The sequence below is a fragment of the Astatotilapia calliptera genome, chromosome 19 (assembly GCF_964374335.1).
Source record: "Astatotilapia calliptera chromosome 19, fAstCal68.1, whole genome shotgun sequence".
In the NCBI taxonomy this organism is placed as follows: Eukaryota; Metazoa; Chordata; class Actinopteri; order Cichliformes; family Cichlidae; genus Astatotilapia; species Astatotilapia calliptera.
The window spans coordinates 7,746,719-7,766,302 of record NC_137440.1 but is presented as its reverse complement, the minus strand read 5'-3'; the positions used below and the strand labels follow the sequence as shown (position 1 = coordinate 7,766,302).

The 19,584-nt window shown below is 37.8% G+C and overlaps 1 protein-coding gene across 3 annotated transcripts in view; it reads right to left on the bottom strand.

Annotated features, from left to right (window-relative positions):
* The window catches only part of slc4a11 (solute carrier family 4 member 11), a 101,584-nt gene that overhangs the window by 418 nt on the left and 81,582 nt on the right, over window positions 1-19,584 (bottom strand). For all 3 annotated transcript variants that reach the window (XM_026151298.2, XM_026151300.2, XM_026151299.2), the window contains 11 exons: window positions 17,717-17,801; window positions 16,628-16,753; window positions 14,831-14,944; window positions 13,633-13,765; window positions 12,097-12,170; window positions 9,089-9,308; window positions 8,556-8,662; window positions 5,610-5,775; window positions 3,720-3,893; window positions 2,056-2,251; window positions 761-930 (listed from right to left, as the gene is read on the bottom strand). In XM_026151298.2, coding sequence (XP_026007083.1) covers window positions 761-930; window positions 2,056-2,251; window positions 3,720-3,893; window positions 5,610-5,775; window positions 8,556-8,662; window positions 9,089-9,308; window positions 12,097-12,170; window positions 13,633-13,765; window positions 14,831-14,944; window positions 16,628-16,753; window positions 17,717-17,801 — 1,565 coding nt within the window. The remainder of the gene's footprint in view (window positions 1-760; window positions 931-2,055; window positions 2,252-3,719; window positions 3,894-5,609; window positions 5,776-8,555; window positions 8,663-9,088; window positions 9,309-12,096; window positions 12,171-13,632; window positions 13,766-14,830; window positions 14,945-16,627; window positions 16,754-17,716; window positions 17,802-19,584) is intronic.

Here is a 19,584-nt window from a genome sequence, read left to right as displayed (position 1 = left end):
ATCAGACTGAAAAAAGAATGACTGAGAATTTTCCCCCTATATTTTTAACTCATTAATGTAACCTGATTTTTATTACAATCCAGTTGGAAAAACAAAGTTGGAGGGAACCAAAACAAACAAGTGAAAAGGGGAATATTGAATTAGCTCGCACCCAGTAACCTGAAGCACAACTTTGCTGAATATCAATGCTGTGTCGTGTCTCAAGCATATGTGTAATACTTCTTCCCCACACAAAAATGTACTAATGCAGGTCACCTCATGAAAAGTGTATTTTTTCAGTGTATTTATCCACTGTGATCATCTAATAAATAATTGAAACTTTGTTTTTTAAATTCAGGTATTTCCAGTAGGCTTGTATGCTGTGCTTTAGTTCTGCATCTGATCATTATGGTAAAAGCCTCCATACAGTGTGTTTCAAAGTTTTATCAATCTGATCAATATTTGGGTATCGTTCAGTCAGACGTTGCAGTTTTTTTCCATTCCACATTATTCTGTTTTTAAACTTTAACATTTAAAGATAATCCATCATCTTGTCTACTTTATTCCCCATAATAGCACTTTTTAGAGAGATATGAAGATTTTTGAAAGAAAAAAAAAGACAGCAGAAACCAGACTTCACTGTAATTTAAAGCTTTTTTCATCTAGAGGGCAGATTTAGGTCAGACACAGCTCTTGTTATTACCCGTGTGGTGCTGAATGTCACCCTGGTTTAAAGCACCCGAGAAAACAATTTTACGGGACAAAGTGGTCACAGTCGTACCTGATTGGGATTAGGAGGATCATGACCAGAGGGAAGATCATTTTCATGTACGGTATCGGGTACATGCCAAATGTACACAGCACCAGCAGCTGCATCATCTGCAGGAAGGTGAAGTAGTGGATCTTCCTCTGGGGCACTTTGCGGATGTAGTGGGTAGGTGGGTAAGACGTCTGCAGGAGGTGAGAGGATCAAGACAGATTAAAAAACAATCTCCCCTGTGGCTCTTCTTCTTCACTGTCCTCAGGTCTCCTGCAAACTTAAAGGAATGACTAAGGGAAGTGGGCAACCCACACGCATTTAAGAAGTGCACTCTGGATTTTAAATCACAACGAACGTTTAGCATTCATTCCTACAACGTACAATAACTGCATTTATAGTATCTCCTGTGTGACTGTATACCACAATAACATTGATTGTTGGTAGGACATGCAGTCCCAGTCGAGCTGCAGCAAAAACTAATTTAGCTCCACCAACTGATCTGGTGTCAGGTACTAATCTTATAACAAACAAAGAGCAAATAAATTTAAAAAAATGACAGGACAAATCTGCATCTTCTAAAGCTTGGTTGGTACCTGTACAGTCAGTAAATTGGTATTATCTACAGGTGAGGACAGAAAATGTATTTATGTGAAGAAGAAAACAGACAAAGATCTGGATTTCATACGAAGCAAAAAAAATGTGGTCATTAAATTGAACAATGTTTATATGAGATTTTTTAAGGTTTGGTTTTACTTTTATTTAATTAATACATTTATTTTATTTTCAGTTTAATCTTTGCATGATTGTATATGTACATGAGCATAAATGCTTCTACAACACTAAGATTTACACTTATGCAGGCTTTCTACACAGCGAAACCTGTAAATTTTGAGTCATTTCCTCATATCGTCATTAGGAGGCGCCAGTGTGTGACATTACCAAGCGTAGGGAAAAATGGCAAGCCTTGCTTTACATCTTTACTGAGAGAGAAGGAAGGTTAAATCGGACACAAAGGATAAAACACTCAAGACAAACAATCAGCATTCTCTTTTAGTATTGTTATGTGTTTGATACACTATACTAGAATAAAAATGTTAATTTATCAGCTTATCTGTCTTAATTCACTAAACACTACCCACCTCGTACTGTGAATATACGAGCACAAAAATTATATTTGCAAATACCATTTCACTCGTGTCTGGTCCTCCAGCACCGGGCACACAGTCAACCGTTTGATCTGCAGAGCCCTGCTATCGACATATGGACACGGACACACACATTTATTCAACTGTTACTTCCACCACACACTTTCTGACCTGCTCCTTCAGAAGGAGAGCCATTCGGTCGCACATCTGGTTTCCGTCGATGGAGGTGAGGGCGATGTAGAGGAAGAGGCCATAGAGGACAGGTTTGGGTATCCACTGCAGCGGGAGAGGCAACAGCAACACTGATATGCCAATGAAGATGTTGGCAGCCAGAGACGTCAGACGGGTCTCCTTAACCTGGACGATACTGAGAAAACGCACACAATAACATACAAATGAATGGTTACTGGAAAGCCCCCAATTGATTCATACAATGCAACAGACAATGTATTTTCTGGGATTTTGTTATCAGTATTGCAGCATATTTTTTCATTTGAAAAATCAGGAATTTTCCAGACCCACTTCCCAGAGTTTAAGGGGCCTGAGCAGTGGGGAAAAGACATGCTATATATTTTTTTCCAATATCTCATTAACAGATCCTGTTATTTTTAAAACCACAAAAAGGATGAAGATTTCTGCTATTACTGATAACTCTCTTCTTACAGATTAAAAATATTAACCACTCTTTTTGAACAATAAAATAACAAAAATGATCAGGACTTATGAGTCGCCTGTGTGATAATAAGAACATCTCTTCATCCGCATCATGAACAAACACAAGTTTAAATTAATAAAATACAAATAAGCTTTTTGCTAGAGTATAGTTGATTTAAAAAATTTGCAGAGTTGTTTGGAAAAAGTAAGGAAAGCCCTAGGCTAATGACATCTACAAAAGCTAATTGAAGTCAGGCACCAGCAATCCTGCACTCCAATTAATGGAACATGATTGGAGGTGTCGGCTAGACTTAAAAAAAAAACAAAAAACATGTGAGCATTTTGAATTTGCTATTTAAAAATGCATCTGCTTTGCAAAGTGAAATATGACAAAGATTACTTTTGATTTGTATAAAGCTGGAAAAGCTTTAAAGTATTTAGTATTAATCAATAAGAACCTGCACAATTATATATGTTTTCTGAAGTTGAAAATGGACCTCACCATCATTTTAAGGAAACAATCAAAGCAACGTGAGGGATTGCATCTGTGACCTTGGAATGACCTCATTTGGACTCTCAACCTGTGGAGCTGAAACCTCACATTTTTCTCGTTGTGTAATTTTTATTTATTTTACCTTGTGTTTATCTTATTCTTGAGTCTTTTTAATTTAATGTCACCTGTTCAGGACTAGTAAGCACCTCCTAATAAAGATGCAATAAAAATACTTTATGTAGTACACCTTCAAAAACACTGGAAATAACAGCTGTTCATAAACAGTCAGTGATACTAATATTCGAAATTTTCAGACATATACACACTTTCAAAATTCCTGAAATGGCACACTTTTCTCCAGCTTATATCTCTAATTAAATCTTCTGAACTTATATAAGACCATCCCCCCTAGTCTCCATTAATCATACTCAACTACTTTCTTAATCCCGAATATATGCAAACTGTAATTTTGCACATATCTGTGTGGCCAGAATGATGAACATAATCCTCTCATCTATTAAAAACTCCCTCACCTCTTCCACCCCGAGGGAAAATCTTTAGTTACATAGTAATCACGCAATCAGGGAAGAACAGGATACAACTCAAAATTACAGTCGCCACACGCTCTGAAGACGAGCTTTAATTAAGAATCTGATTAGCACTGGAAGTGAGAGGGTGGGTAACTCACGTCTCGTAGAGGTGCCCCCCCTCAACGCGCTGCTCCACAAAAGCCAGCTGGCGCACATGGAGGGTGGAGTGGGGAAAGGCGGCATGCATCCAGGGCAACCCCAGCACTGACATTAGGATGTTAATGAGCCCAGAGAGCATTAGGTCCCAGTGATATGCAGTACCCTTCAGCAATCTGAGGAGTAACGCAACCATTACAGTCAACAGCATAATGCAGCACAAAAACAGGTTAAAGCTGCCTCTAAAACCATAAAGGGACAAATTACATACAAATGTAAAAAAGTAACAGAGTACATTTACCATAAGTTCTATAAATAGGTTTAAAGGCACGCACAAGAAAACTGCCATACACAAATTTTTAGAAGTAAGTCCACGTGACAGTAGTCTGCCTGTACACTCTACAACTACTAGTACACTTCTGCTAAAACCAAAAAGGGCATCTTTCTCCTAAGGTCAGTGATGCCCTTCGACAAACCTCGCTCACGTTTCACTAACTTTTTCCCATTAAACATAAAAGAAAAAATCCTGTACATTTTTGTGGATTCGTTCTCTTTTCTTTTTTTACAGAATGAAAAGCACAACCAATATGTCACTGATGATGACATCATAAACCGAGCATGACATTACAGTAATGTTACACAAAAACAAGGCTGCGACCTTTTTGATGCCACCAAACTTTTTTTTTGCCCCTGTTAGTGAGGGATCACTGCAATGCATCATCTCTGAGGTGGTATGAGGGGGACTGTGTGTGTGTGTGTGTGTGTGTGTGTGTGTGTGTGTGTGTGTGTGTGTGTGTGTTGGTAGCCTAAAACTGTAAATATGCTGCCTGAAGGCAGACAGCAGCAGTGTTGTAAAGAAATATGAACACACTGATCACTAGTCGTGCCTCCTGCTCTATGCCCTTGCATATGACATTGGCACCGCTGCATACTGTAAATTACAGTGCATAGGAAACTTTAGGTCATCAAGCATAAATCTAAGTGAAAGAGGATTTTATTGGTGAAGAAGCCTTTAGCTTCATTTTCATTTATATCCACTCAACAACCATATATATAACTTTGTAAGTTGGGATCATGCTGAGAGCCTGTAAAGTCTTTATTCATTTTCAAAATGTTGTCATATTTTTTAAACTAACACGACTGATGGAATCAAATATCTGTGCGGGTGGGGGAAAAAAGTTCAAATGCTTCAAAAAAGATGTAAAGCAAATAAAGGAATGGACCAGATAAAATAACACAAAGAACAAAGCTGCAGCAGAAATAGCTTCAGCTGTTTGGGACTCTTTTATTAATGACATATGAAGGAAGACATGAGGTATAAACAAAGTGAATTCTGTTTACCACTCTTTTTCATCTCACAATGAGTCCCATTTTTAGATATCTTTAATTCTTTTTCTGAATTTTGAGGACTAGTGGATATCTGCCCTCTGGGGAATTCTTCCATATTTAGAGCAGACATTTAGATCCAATTAATCTCTGTCCAACAAATGTACAAGCTAATGCCAGAAATTCCATCATTATATGTTTTCATTGTAGGGTTGCTAGATGGTTGATGGCTCTAAATTGGCCCATCCAATGCAAATTTAGAAGAACTGGGTAAAAGCTCACATTGTGTTTTGGCTCCGAGGCTTCTTTAGAGCTCTCTGACTGTGACAATTTGACTTCCACCCTCCCCAACAGACTGGAAAATATCCGGTTGAAGCAAATTCCAAAGTGGAGGAGTGGATCTCTAAAAGTCTGACAGCATTCCGAATGGTCACAGGAAGAGTGCTAAGCAAATACTAGAATCAACTCAACTTTCCCCTTGGTGTTGTTAAGCTATTTTCAGTGAAGAGAGTTTTGCAATCATATCTCTTAGATGTCCAACGTCTGCTCAGCATATAAGGATTTACCTGTTTTCTGGTGCGTTCGTCAGTGAAACGACGATGTTCTGGTCGATGAAGATAAGGAGGGCCAGGAGAAAGCCGAGTCCCATGGCGCTGACAACGTTCATGGGCGACAGCCGCTCAAATGGTGCCACGTTGAAGGTGGGCCGGTTATGAACTTTAAACACTGGAACTGTTTCAAAGGAAGAAAATTAAACAAAAAAAAAACAACAACCACGAGTTTAAGTTTATATTACAAAATGATGCCTTAAACCGCCATCATAACTCATATTTAACTTTAGCCTGGGACATGAGAAACATCTGCTTCCAACAAGATTCTTGTATGTGTGAATATACTGAAATTCATTAAGAATATTCTCAAGAAAAGAGCTGTGTAAAATTCATTAGCATTACTCCTATCTCATCACATTCAATCATTACAAACACGACTGTCTCTTAAACTCCTGTAATGACTCATGTTTTTTTTCACACCAATAATCATAAGAGAGGCTGTATTTCTTTTTTTCAAATGCTGAACATCTTTTTTGGCACACTCTCCTGTCAAAGGCGGTTGAATTAAGTGCAGTTGGTTAAATTTAGGAAGGAATGACAATACAATAATGGCTCTATTATCTTATGACTTATTGTCTCTGGAGGTAAAGCACTTATATTTAAATTCATTTGAGGGTTTGGCACTGATCTCTTTGTTTCTATGTCGACCTCTAGAGAACAGCTGCTGCCTTGGCAACAATGAATGGGGACACAAAATGATGCTAAACAATAGAGGATAAAAATTGAAAATCTCCAATGTGTTTTGGCCTGTGCCTTGATTGGGGAACATAAAAAGACAATAAAGGCGTTAAATAAGAGGGGCCTCGCAGTTAGAAAACATGTTTTGGAAATAAAAAGGTTATAAGTTTGGGAGTATCTTCAAGTAAGTTTAGGATATCTTCAAATTCCTTAAATGGAGCTCAAAAAATACCACAGTATGTCACAAAGTAAGAGATTGAGCAATCACTGTTTACACTTAGGTTGCTTCAACAATTTTATTTCATAATTGTGTAAAAATGTTAAATGTCTATTCCTGACAAACCAGATGCTCAAAAAAGCTCTCAAGAGTAAATTATTAAAATATATATTTATAGATGCATTCAAGAAACGATTTAATGTCTCAGTTATCTTCTATTAAAATGCCGTGACAGACTATAGAGATAAATAAAGTTTTCACAGGCCTTCATAGGAATTAAGAGGATAAGTAGTAGCATAGTGCTGCAAATCACATGCACTTGATTATTGATCATCCGCATGTGCGAGCTCCTCTCTAAAAGCACAAGTTTCGACAGTTTGCAGGTCTGGAGTATTCATGTGTTTGTTAACACAATGCAACAATCCTCCCATGAGTGACTGTCCCAGCAAATTCACCCCAAGGTCAGACTGCAAGACTGCAGAGATACTATTAAAAGCAAAGAGCTACACTGCAGACTCTTCAGGGCTCCATTAGCCATGTTAAATATTAAAGTTAATGACAGTACAATTAGAAAAATAATGAAACCTCTTATTTCTAAAAAGAGCATGGTAGCACAGGTTAAGAATAATGCACAGCGCCTGTTTTGGCAAAAACCACAACGTATCAGGACAAATACCTTCTACCAACTTTCTAGTATGGTGACAGAGTGCTGATGATTTGGGCTTGTTTTGCAGTCACTAGACCTGGGCAGTTTACAGTTACTGAGTCAACCATGAACTCTGTAGTGGACTGTATCCTTATGTTAAATATGAAGCTGTCTGTCTGCCGGCTAAAACTTGGCCAAACAGTCTCACTCGACAGGATGGTCATCTCAACAATACCAGCAAATCTACAACAGAAGAAGAAAAGAATCGTAGTATTTCAATGGTCCCTGACACAGCCTGACTGAAAATCTATAGTGAGACTTGAAGGGGGTTGTTGCCATTGCACATTGTACTTTTTTGATGACAAATATAGGTTGTTTTCTCAGGCTTATATTATATTATTTTGGAGTGTGTATGTGATGTGTTGGTTGTCTGTTTGTTTGTTTGTTTGTACGGACATACTGCAAATCAATTTCCCGTTAGGGACAATAGAGTTACCAAAGTAAAGTTACCAAAGAAGAGAGCTACCTACAAACCTCAATCAAGTGAAACAGCCCTAAAAAGAAGACTGAGCCAAAATTTCTCCACAACAGCGCGAGAGACTGACAAAGTCAAAGTAAACAATTACTTCAAGTTATTGCTGTTGAAGGTGGTTCTAAAAAGCCAGTGAATCATGGGGTGTACTTATTTTTTCACAGAATTGCATAGAGTCCTGTGAACACTCACTTTATCACATGATTATGTAGTAATTTGAAATGGAATTTGTGTGGGCATTCAAGGTTTAAAGAGTTTTAAGAACATGAATCTCCCCTTACTAAATAGAAAAAAAACATGTGCAAGGTTTAATAAATACACAATTACTGAGAAAAGAGAAAACTAATTAACCACTAACCAAGTATTAGGGACAGTTTCAAGTTTTATTTTGTGGTCTCTTTTGAATGAAGTGGACATTATATAGCTGTCGAGCTATACCGCAAGTCTTCCACTAATCACACAGACAATTGATGGTTTAGTTCTTGACTACTCGCAGTAACATCCTTGACCAAGGCAATGAACCTCTATCGCTTTGCGTGTGTGAGAATTGCAAGATACGTTTTCCTCCACCTGTGTCAATGACTTGAATTTACTGGTACAGGCCAAAGTCACAACACCTTCTCCAAAATAAAAGTGTTAGAAATAGGGTGAAAAAAAGTGCTGCACGTGGTCACATTATTCAAACATTTTTAGTTTTAAAACAGTTTTAAAGTAAGAAACACACTATATTACACTGCATAGTATTATTTATAATGAACATCTCAAATGCACTCTATAACTGCAATAAATAAATTATATTAACACTACCAAGCAATAAATGATACTGACGTTCAATGTCACTGAAAATGTAGGAGCCGATGAAGGAGAACATGAGCACTGAGATTGGCAGGGCACAGTCCGACAGCACCTCCCTCACTTTGGCATGCAGGAACGGACTTGAAGAGAGAGAGGGAGAAAGGAGAAGGGAGTGAGGAGGGAGAGACAAATAATAGAGGAATACAATTACTGTGGACAAGACAAGGACAATGGCTGCAATCCTGACACTGCTTAAGTACCTTGGTCCGCCTTTTACTTACACAATTGAATCGAGCTTTGAGGTTGATTTGATTACTGGGAGCAATCAGAAGTAGAATATTAATGCTTATTAAATCACAGGCTGGAACAGAAGCTTCGACTGAAAAGTGAGCTTTGTAAGAGCTGTCTGGAAAGTTCCTGTAAGCTCTGTCACTCCTGCAATCTTTAGAGTCAAGGCCCTACTCAGCGGTATTCATGCTAGCAGGCAGTGCTCCCATCCAAACACAATTTAAACTTCTCCAGTGATTTATGTTAAGACTGCTGCAGCACTGCAGTGCTGCACATACCTCCTTTTGAACTGGTAGAGAGTATAGCCCATCCATAATGTCCCGAGCATCAGCAGGAGGCAGAGGACAGGTCTCTCTCGACTGCACTGGATGAAGGATTCAGTAAGTGCAAACCCCGCGACCACCTCACTCCTGTTTCCCCCCAGCAGGTCTCCACCTTGAGGAAAGTCCCCTATGCTTCTGTTGGCCAGTGTTGGAGCGTGGTAGTACCTATGAAAGACTGAAATCACATTCACAGTGTTTAGCTATAAACAGTGTTGGGGAGTAACGAAATACATGTTCTGGGGTTACGTATTTAAAATACAAAATAAGTAACTGTATTCCATTACAGTTACCGCTTAAATTGGTGATAATTACAATACAATTACTTTGTTGAAATCAATGTATTACACGGCTGTCTTTTCCTGTTTCATATTTTAGGCTATGCCCTCTCTATCCCCTCTCTAATTTTTGTAATACCACGCACTGCCGGAAACCCAAACAAAAGAGGCTCTAATGCAAGCGTCCTGTTAATGTTGGTGGTGTCAGTTACACAATGGACCCGGAGCCAGCACAACAGAGCCAGCAGTGCACGGGCAGGAATGCGTTTCTTACTTGGAAATTCCAACACCACTTCACATTTAAAGAACAAAGGGATGGGCGAAATCTGACCGTGCAATGCAAACTCTGTTTATCAGCAACCATCTGGAAGTCAGTTTGTTTTTAAAAACAAACGTTAGCCTACTGCAACTACCTTGTTTTAGTTGTGGTAGCTACCTGGGTTATGTGCTACTTCAGTATCGTCAATGTACTATTGCTGTGTGATTTATTACTATTAATGAAGGCTGCATTACAATCTGGTAGCTAACAATGTTAGCTCGGTGGCGAGTAGCCTTCAGTAATAGTAACAAATCACACAGGAAAAGTGCATTCATGTAGTTGTGAAAAGCATGACAATATATCAAGTAATCCAAAGTATTCAGAATACATTACTCACATTGAGTAACTTAACCGAATACGTTACAAACTACATTTTGGGCATGTATTCTGTAATCTGTATTGGAATACATTTTAAAAGTAACCTTTGCAACACTGGCTATAAAATGCATCGTTAGTGCCAACAGATTCCATGTGAACCATCAGAGATACAATGAACGGACAATAACAACAAGTATGCTGCCAAAGTCTGGTATAGTAAATGAAGCAATATCACAGATCTCAAATGAAATCCAAAACTTACAGCTGACATATTTATAATCCTTTAAAAAAATATTGATTGGATTCCTATTAAACAGGAAAATCTTGAAATCTTTCAAGAAGCCTTGTATATAACCTAACCAAAGCTACAAAAAAATGTCCATCATGCTCAGGTTGCATTGTTCATGTTGCAGTCAACACAAAAAAGGCAAAGAAACAAGTCTTTTAATAATGTTTAAATCTTTCATGAAGAGACACGTGAGAGTAACTGTCAGTACTGCTGGGGATAAAACTTTGAAAGCGAGATAAATCTCATCTGAGTTATGCCTCTACACTGAATGCCCATCAACCAGGCTGTAAAATACTCAAGGTGCTATTTTTCTTGTATGTTTGGGTGTTTGATGCCAGTGTTCTCTGTCCAACCACTAAATGAACCAGTAACCTTTGTGATAATCTAAACTAATCAAATTTAGCAGAATAGGCCGAGTCTGGATTAGGGGTGAAATGATGGGGAAACAGCACAGAATACGTTATCTACACCTGCTTTAACAAACTCTGCCTAGTTTGCTTAAATCAGTCTTTGCACCCATAAGGGCTGCAGAATAAATAGCTCACCAACTGTAATGTGTGGCTAAAGGCTGGGATTTTAAGCTCAGTGGAGATGGTTTTCCTGCCATTGTGACTTAGAATGAATGCACAACTTTGTCTCTATTAATTTCATAATGAGTGCAACATAATACCTTCTAACATCACTTGAGGAATAGTGTGCGAGATGACTAGCTCCCTCCACAGGTCTTTTCATCAAACAGGGATAAAGTTACAGGCTAGGCGAGGTTGTGCAGGTGACTAGATACAGCCCCAAACTGTATTCATTTGTGTTAGTGGAAAATATTTTGGAGGAACAGTGTCAGCAAAATAGCATAGGTTAATGTTATGGTAATGGCATATGAGCTCGGAGCGTATTTTACAAATGGCTTCTGAAAATTGAACTACTGCACTGGCAATCTACAAAACAGGAGAACACTGCATTCAAAATAAATTACATTCAGCTATCGTCATCTCATTTTTGTGAAATTAAATTGTGTAAAATATTTATGATATGGGACCATAAAAGCTGGGGTGGTATAATATAGCTGCAGATGGGGTTCAAAATCTGGACTGATTAATTTCTAAAGCCTCTCAACCTGCTGACCCACAACAGTAACAAATGACCTCGTATGGTATTTCTGTCTCCCTACTATTTTAAAAGGTAATATTTCTCAACATATGCTTGTTTATCTAAATTTACTAATTGAGATCATATTATTATATTACCCGTGGTTCACTAGTAAGTCATTTGGCAGGTGACTGTCTAACACTCTTTTGGTCTTTTGTTTTGCTGTCAGGGTATTAAATATAAGTCTTTAGCTGTTATTATGAAAGAATTCTATCTGGCCTCACCATCACAATAAACACAGTTTGTTTCTTGATAAGTATTCGATTTTAAGAGGTGCAGAGGACTGCAGAAGGAATATAGAAACACTGGAAGAAACTATTCGACAGTTTTTAATTAAAAGGATTAGTTGAAGAGATCTTATGACTCTCAGCTGCCCACTTAAATGATAATCTCAAAATTCACTTACACATAATAATGTGTATGTATGTGGCAGTGAAGGCCTTTATTTTCTTTATCTTTCGGGGCTTAGAAATCACATCAGACACGAGCTTGCGGCAGATTCGACAGCAGGTGTGTTGAGTTAGCCGACTACTTGATTTGATTTTCACCACAGAAAAGCAACGTGTAAACAACTCACAGAAAAAAAAGATATTTCTCGTGTGTGTCATGAACTTACTTTTGACTGTGCCTTTCACAGCATCAACCACAAAAGCAATGGAAATGAACAGGGCAATGACCTCCTCTGTTGACCTAAACACATTACACAATTAAGACCGTTGTAAGACAGTAAAAACTAATATAAATACATATAAATAAAAAGGACACCCATAATAAAAAAAACACATAAGAAGGAAATGAAAATTAATGAATTAACAAACATATTTTCAGAATAAAGTGTGCATTACTGTTTTCTTATAATTGATACTTTTTTACAGTCTTGTGTTTTTAGGGTACATGAAAGGGTTTTCTTGTATTAGCTGCATTAGTCCAATTAGAGATCATAGGTGGCGCAGCTGTGGTTAAAGTTTCTTTGTTAACCCGGGTTTTCATAGAGAGCTCAAATAGAACGGCTGTTTGACGGCTTGTTTGAACCTCCTTCCATAGAAAATGCAGCGACTATTCAGTCAAGAGGAACACGTCACAGAGCTCGACTATGACACAAACACGCATTGTCTAAAGGCAAGACAGGAATGTCGCAAACATTGTTAATGTTATAAATTCATTAGTTAAATATTTATTTCAACACAGAACACACTATCAGCATTGTCATTTAACCTTAAGGTTCCACATTAGAGCTTATAAATACTTCAAATGGAAGCTCAGGAATACTCAGGAAGTCCATTTAAGTCTGACACTGACCAATAATGCAGAATAACCCTCCATGGAAATTACTTTAATCTCTGGCCAACATGAAGTTAATTTCACTGCCTATATAAGACACTGTGATAAATACATGTAATTCATTTTATAATCTCCATTAGCTGATATACTGGCAGTATGACACCAACTTTGCAATAAACTACAACTATAATGCATCACCAACTAAATGGATGCGGTTCCTAAGATAACACAGTAGCAGGATTTACAGGTCAGTATCATAAAACCAGCCGAACAGCAAATTGCTGCAAGTCCCATAACGAGAGTTGGCGCTGTTAGCCAAGTACCGAGTGGGAAGTGCATTACAGCTGGTAGGTGTTTGAATGCATGCTGGTCTGGCAGAATTTGAGTATAAATATATTTATTAATCAAAATTATGGACTCTTATGTATGGAAATTTCAATGCAAGATATTTCCCAATCTGTGAACCAAAACAAAACTAAAAACTGTGTTTCAAATTTACTCAAACTGTGTAACACATACTTTTTTCAAATAAACCAGAGTTGCACTGATTGCAATGTTATGTTATGCCACACATGCCTGGAGAGTAAATATAAACTACCTTTAAAATAAGTAAATGGAGCACATAGCAGTTAAAACTACTTAAAAATACTAGAATATAATAATAATAATAATACATTTCAAACATTGATTGTGTGCATTCTTTAAAAACATCCTGCTGTCCCATAAAGTTTTCTGTTGTTACAAGACAATTTAAAACATTTTTCTATATGACAGAAAGCAACCAAAATAAAAGGAAACTCAAAGTGATTAAAAATTTGGACTTTAAAAATTAAAATACTCCAACATATAAAATTAGGAATATGAAGGACACCTTTTGAAGAGCTTCATGAGCAGACTGACATTGAAGATTCCTCCCAGGATGAGAAAGAGGCAGTTCCACAACCCAATGCAGGCGTAGAAAGCTGGGAAATCCAGGTTGTAGTCGTCACAGATTCCTCGGATCACTGTGTTCCAGTTGCACATGTGCACATGTAAACAGACAGACAAATAAACCACATATAATAAATACACATTATGAAACTAAGTAACACAATTGCTATGCTAATTTTGTGATAGTGAGAAAAAAAATGTTACAAAAGAACTTCATTACAGATTTCTCTCCCAGCAAAGACTGACTTGTACACACACAAGTACAGACACATAAACAATGACTGGAAAAAAATTAAATTCATTCAAACATGAAAGGACAAAAAGAACTGTAATAGGTTTGTTAAAACCATAACAATTTTAGTTGTAATCTTGAGCAGATTTGTACGCAGATGAGTTACAGCTTTACAAACAAGCCATTGTTCTGCTCAGACAGGCTGCTGGAAATGTGCTATAATTATGCCCATGAGAATGCGCATAGCACAGTTCTAACCCATTTACTTCAAAGATCATCACACCACAAACCTAACAAACAGCCTTGGTATTAAAACTACATCTTGGCATCGGAGTTGCTGCTTTTCCTCATCATGGCCTGATACTGCAGCTTCCAGCCGTCAAGATCGTTTAAATTCCAACCAACAAAACATCGCTGTTGGGTAAAAACCATGTAACAGTTTATGCGCTGTCTCTCTCTGAACTGAACCTAAAGTTTACATGTTTGTGAATGCGATGAGTGACTCTCCTGACCCGCAGGCCCCTGGAACCAATCATTACATAACCACAGTGCGCAAAAAAAAAAAAAAAAGTTCTGCTCTTCATTCTTGAAAAAAAAGAAACAAGTTTTTGAAGATTTGTGCTTTTTGCTTGACTGCACCAGGAACACTCATTAAGGGCACATGTGTGAGCTAACAGCTTAATTACTCTAGCGGTACCGCTTTCTGGTAAAAGCAAGAGCAGATGAGGACAAGAGTTTTTGGCTGGTGTTCGACATGGTTGGGTGCTTCTTTTTCTTGATTTTTGACGTAATCTTCTTAGTACTCCACCCACTCTCAGCCTTCCATTCAAACTGGCTGTCAGCAGAAACTGTGAAAAGATAAGTGCATCTTGATTGAGATGAGCTGAATGACAGCGGGGAAGCCTACCGCTGATGAAAATGGCGAGGGGAGCTGTGGTTAGAGGGATGACTAGAGGAGAGCCGGCAAACAACGAGTAGATGACCCCACCGATACTCTGGCCAATGATGGTCTTCCGAACATCTGGAGAGAGATGACACACAGAGAACACACAGCGTGAAGCTCTGATTAATGTGCATGAGTGACTGCTAGGGTTCCTTTGAAGCTGAAGTTACATATTAATTTTTCAGATAAGATACGTTAACTTTGGAAATATGTATATTTTTTCCCTTTTCGTTTTTTTAAACAAAACAGCTAACGTGATGCCTTTTCCACCCCCACCGAGTACATAATTATGTGAATATTTTCCAAAAAAGAGGCTTCAATGTTTCACTGTTTTACTATGTGTATGGTCACCTGAAACTTGCAAGTACTTTTGAACAATCATCAGCTCACAACTATATGTCTTAAACTCAGACTTAAAACAGAAAAAAGTGAAGGTCAAACATACAAGAGAAAAATACTTAGTAAGGAAAGTGCTTACTCATATAGCACAATGAATAAAGGAGAATTACTACTAGATTTTGGCACTACTTACAGAGACCAAACGTAGCCCTTTCTGGTCTTATCCAACAGTATCGTGCAACAGTCTTGAGCCACTACTCATTTGTTTAGATTTTTCTCTCAAGGAGCTAGAAATTCTTGTGATTTAAAAAAAAAAAAAAAAAAAAAAAAAAGTAGTCTTACAAATTGGCACCATTGAGTCTATTCTGTATTTCCCCATATGTCTGCATGTTTCGATAAATTACTGTAAGTTTTTCCAATTTTCCTAGCTAAATATAAAGAAATAAGACTTGAACACTAATGTGTTACTATTTAGTAACTCAGTGCATTCATTAGCCATGTTATCAGCTAGAAGGAAAAGAAAGTAGCTAAATCACATTTTTCTGAGCTAAAAACGTAAAAACTGGGTATTGTGAATTTTAAACAGGTGCTAATATTTGCTTATTACTTGTCAACTATGGAAATAAGGAACTGCTTTGTTTATTTTGAAATGTCCAGTAGTGGAAAGTTATAAAATTAATTTTTTTTTTAAAGTGATTGGCTGTTTATGTTCTCTAAATATTTTTGTACAAAAGGAAGATTATTTTCAGTTGAATTAATTTTATTTATTTAGCGCAAATTCACAACAGTCACCTCGTGGCATTTTACATTGTTGGGTAAATGCCCTAAAATACTAGACTTGCTAACCATGTCATAGGTCTGTTGTGGGTGTGTGTGTGTGGGCTGTTCATTGCTTTGTGTGTGTACTGAACTGTTTGACATTCTTTGTTAAAACTTCATTAAAATTATTTAAAAAAAAAAAAAATGTGTACTGTGTTTCATAATACTGCCTCAAGGAATTGTTTATCATGTAAAAAAGTGTTTTAATGTGTGAAAATACCCCATATACATGAAATGGAGATTATCATATAGATATGATTCAAAACATTGCAGTATATTCTAATCTATGTAGTAAAATACTGTGGTCAGTGGTTTTGCACTGAAGTCTAGCAGGACAAGCACAGAGATGACAGAGACCAAAAGAAGATCATTGGCAACCTTAATTAATGCTGCTTCTGTGTTATAATGAACTCTAAATCCTGACTAAAACTCTTCTTTCTAATTTTAAACTTTTATTTTTCAACAGTTATTTTCTTAAACAATTGATAAAATAGCTGTTTTTACACCCAGCACTTGATACTGACATGGAAAAATTTGCAGGAGCTCAAGAATCCCAATCTGAGAAAAGCGTTCATGTTTCTAGATTTAAGTACATGTTCATACCGATCTCGCCACGTGTGCTCTCATCATTGAGGGAGCCGAAAGCAATGGCAGGGAGGAGGATGGCAATGTAGAGGAAGATGGCTGTGGTCATGTACTTCAGCAGGGTTTTATTACTGCCAACTATACCTGAGGGGAGACAAACACAAACACATGAGTCATATTCACCTCATAATGGAGCGGAGGAGGCTGAACACTTTAATTTCAAAACGGCAAGAACATTAGCACAGTTCATCATTCAGTGCCTCTACATCTATAAACACCCAGTTCATACAGTAAAAATATTCTACGGAGGATTACGCTACCTGCTGCCCTTTTAAAATATGAGTCATTTGTTTTGGTTTCGTGTCATCCATCATTTTGCAAGAGCAGTTACCCAAATGATGGATAACTCATTTTGGAATAAAACACTTTAATTGGGCTCTAATGTGATCACAACAATTTTGGTCCTGTGACCTTCATCAGATAATCATTCTCTGATGACGCTCACAAGACAGAAATATCTTGATTTTGTTACTGCCCAGTCAATGTGTTTGGTTGGTGTGACACGAGGAAAGACTGAAAGAAAACAGCTGAAGAGGAAATGCTCCTAGAAAACTCTTTACTCTGTCGGCTTTTCTTTACAACAGACAACCATATTGAATTACACAGATTAATCTAAAATATTTCTACACAAGCTATTCTAGCAACTAATTAACTAACATTAAAAAAAAAAAAACTCAACACTGAGTAAGATGTACATTTATTTGACTTGAGACACAAAAGCTCTTTCATATTTGGCAGCAGTGTGACTTGATGAGTCGATAAAACCACCAGCTGGATGCGTTTGCAATGAGAATGTATAGTATGCGACGTGTGTGAAAGTCTCGTGTCTGATGACTGAATACTGGACATATGGAAACATATGAGAGCAGTAAGGCATCCGAGATTTTATGTCATTTTAGCAGGAGATGACCCTAGACGTGACACAGATGCAGCACAGATGTAACTGAGGCAAAGGGTGACAGACAAATGAGGAGCTGCCAGAAGTACCACAGTGTGCCATAACAAGCAAGATGATTCATTTTCACTACAAGTTCAGGTCCAGCCTACCATCTGTGAAGTCAGAGGGGTAGAAAGGCAGCCTGCGGCAAAAGTCCTCATAAATTCCCCGGCCAGCTTTGAAGAAATCTTTACACTGTGAAGACAAAAGATTACTTTTTAAAAATGAGAAATAGTCTCACTGATGGAGTCCCACCTGCACCACCTTTCGTCAGGAGAATTACGTATCACACTGTAGAACAAGAGCAAAGGAATCAACGCTGTGATATAAAATGAAATAATGTTAAACAAACCAACATATGTTCCACATTATAGAAGAAAAAGCCACTCTATGGCTTGATGACGACACACTAGCGGCAGTATCTTCACGATGATGTGAGCTGGGATGTTTTCCAATGAGAACTGTACCTTTTTACAACGCAAAGTATCAGACACTTAGATGAAGATGCCTCTCATACAGACCACTTGAAGAAAGGAAGACAAAGAGTTTCCCTGCTGCAGAGTTTAAGTTCATTAGAGTTACCAGCTTTAGAAATCAGCAATTAACAGCAACTCAGATTAGTGCCAGGAGTTCAAATAGCAGATACATCTCAGCATCAGCTGCTTAGAGGAAAACCTGCTGCACAGACGCTACTATTGAGGAAGAACAATGATAAGAATTTGGCTCAGTCAAGGAGCACAAGGAGTAGAAATCTTTTTTTTTTTCCATCCTAGTCCGATTATGATGTCAACTAGGTGAATCGTTGGTATCTGACATTAAAGAAAAGATGGTGGCACAGGGGTCCAACGACTAAAGGGGTCAAACGACTAAAATCGGCCAACACACAACCCCAGGGAGATAGGGGTTGTGTGGCTGTTGATTTACAGGGTCCAGGCTGGTTACCTAATGGCCAGATACTGTTTCTAATGAAGAAGCAAAACTGATGGAGTGACTTTTTCTCTGTCGAATCTGGATTTGGGTGCACAGTAAGATCACTGTATCACATGTAGGTCGTTCTGCCAGTATTATTTTCCCTGTCTATAGGAGGCATCGCCCCAAAGTAGCTGAAACTAAACGGAGATGAGCATTTCAATTAAACCCATAATCTTAAATTATGTCCCTCTTGATGCATATGGCTCTGTTTTGCTTTTAGGCATTTTGCTAATTTAGTCTGCCTTATCCACAGTGACCTTGAAGAGTAATAAAAGCCAGAGGCTGTATCCAGCTCTGAAACCTCGTTTTATTTTAAACACGCATTGCAGTGGACAATGACACATTTAGATTAAAAGTTGCACATTTGATGATTCAGCTAAGACGCTGGTGATTCCACTGGGGGGGATCTTTGAAAGATCATTTGAGTCATGACCATTAATGGCGTAGTTCTTAAAAATCATATAATCTAAAACATAGCAAGTAAAGCAGCATATTTGGATTTGGATGTACATTTAATGGGATCCCCGTGTCTCCAAAAATGACTGGGAAAGACAGAGAGACGACAGCATCAGTGACGGAGAGAAGTATAATTTTACACAAGACAGGAAGAGAATGGTTATAAAGAGCCATGTGATTTAAAAGGAGACGTGAAGTGTTTCATTTTAAAAGATGAGCTTTCAGGTTACACCAGACAGGGAGTAAATGTGTAGCCCTGATTAAGCTTATTAAGCAAATTATCCAATTACCCAGTGTTTCATTTTCTTGTTGAACATAGTATTACGCAATGAAGTGGAACGGATGATGATAGGGGGTGGCTGAGTGGGAAAAGCTCCCAGGAAAATCATTCTGGCCTCATTTGTCATCCTAAAAAGTTTGGATGGTCTATGACAGATCAAAGGTATTTACATCACATGTAAACAACTTTTTTTCTCCAAGCTGGCTAGTTTTAGCTACACATGCTTGCTCGACAATGACTGTTCATTCATTAAATCCCTATACATCATGG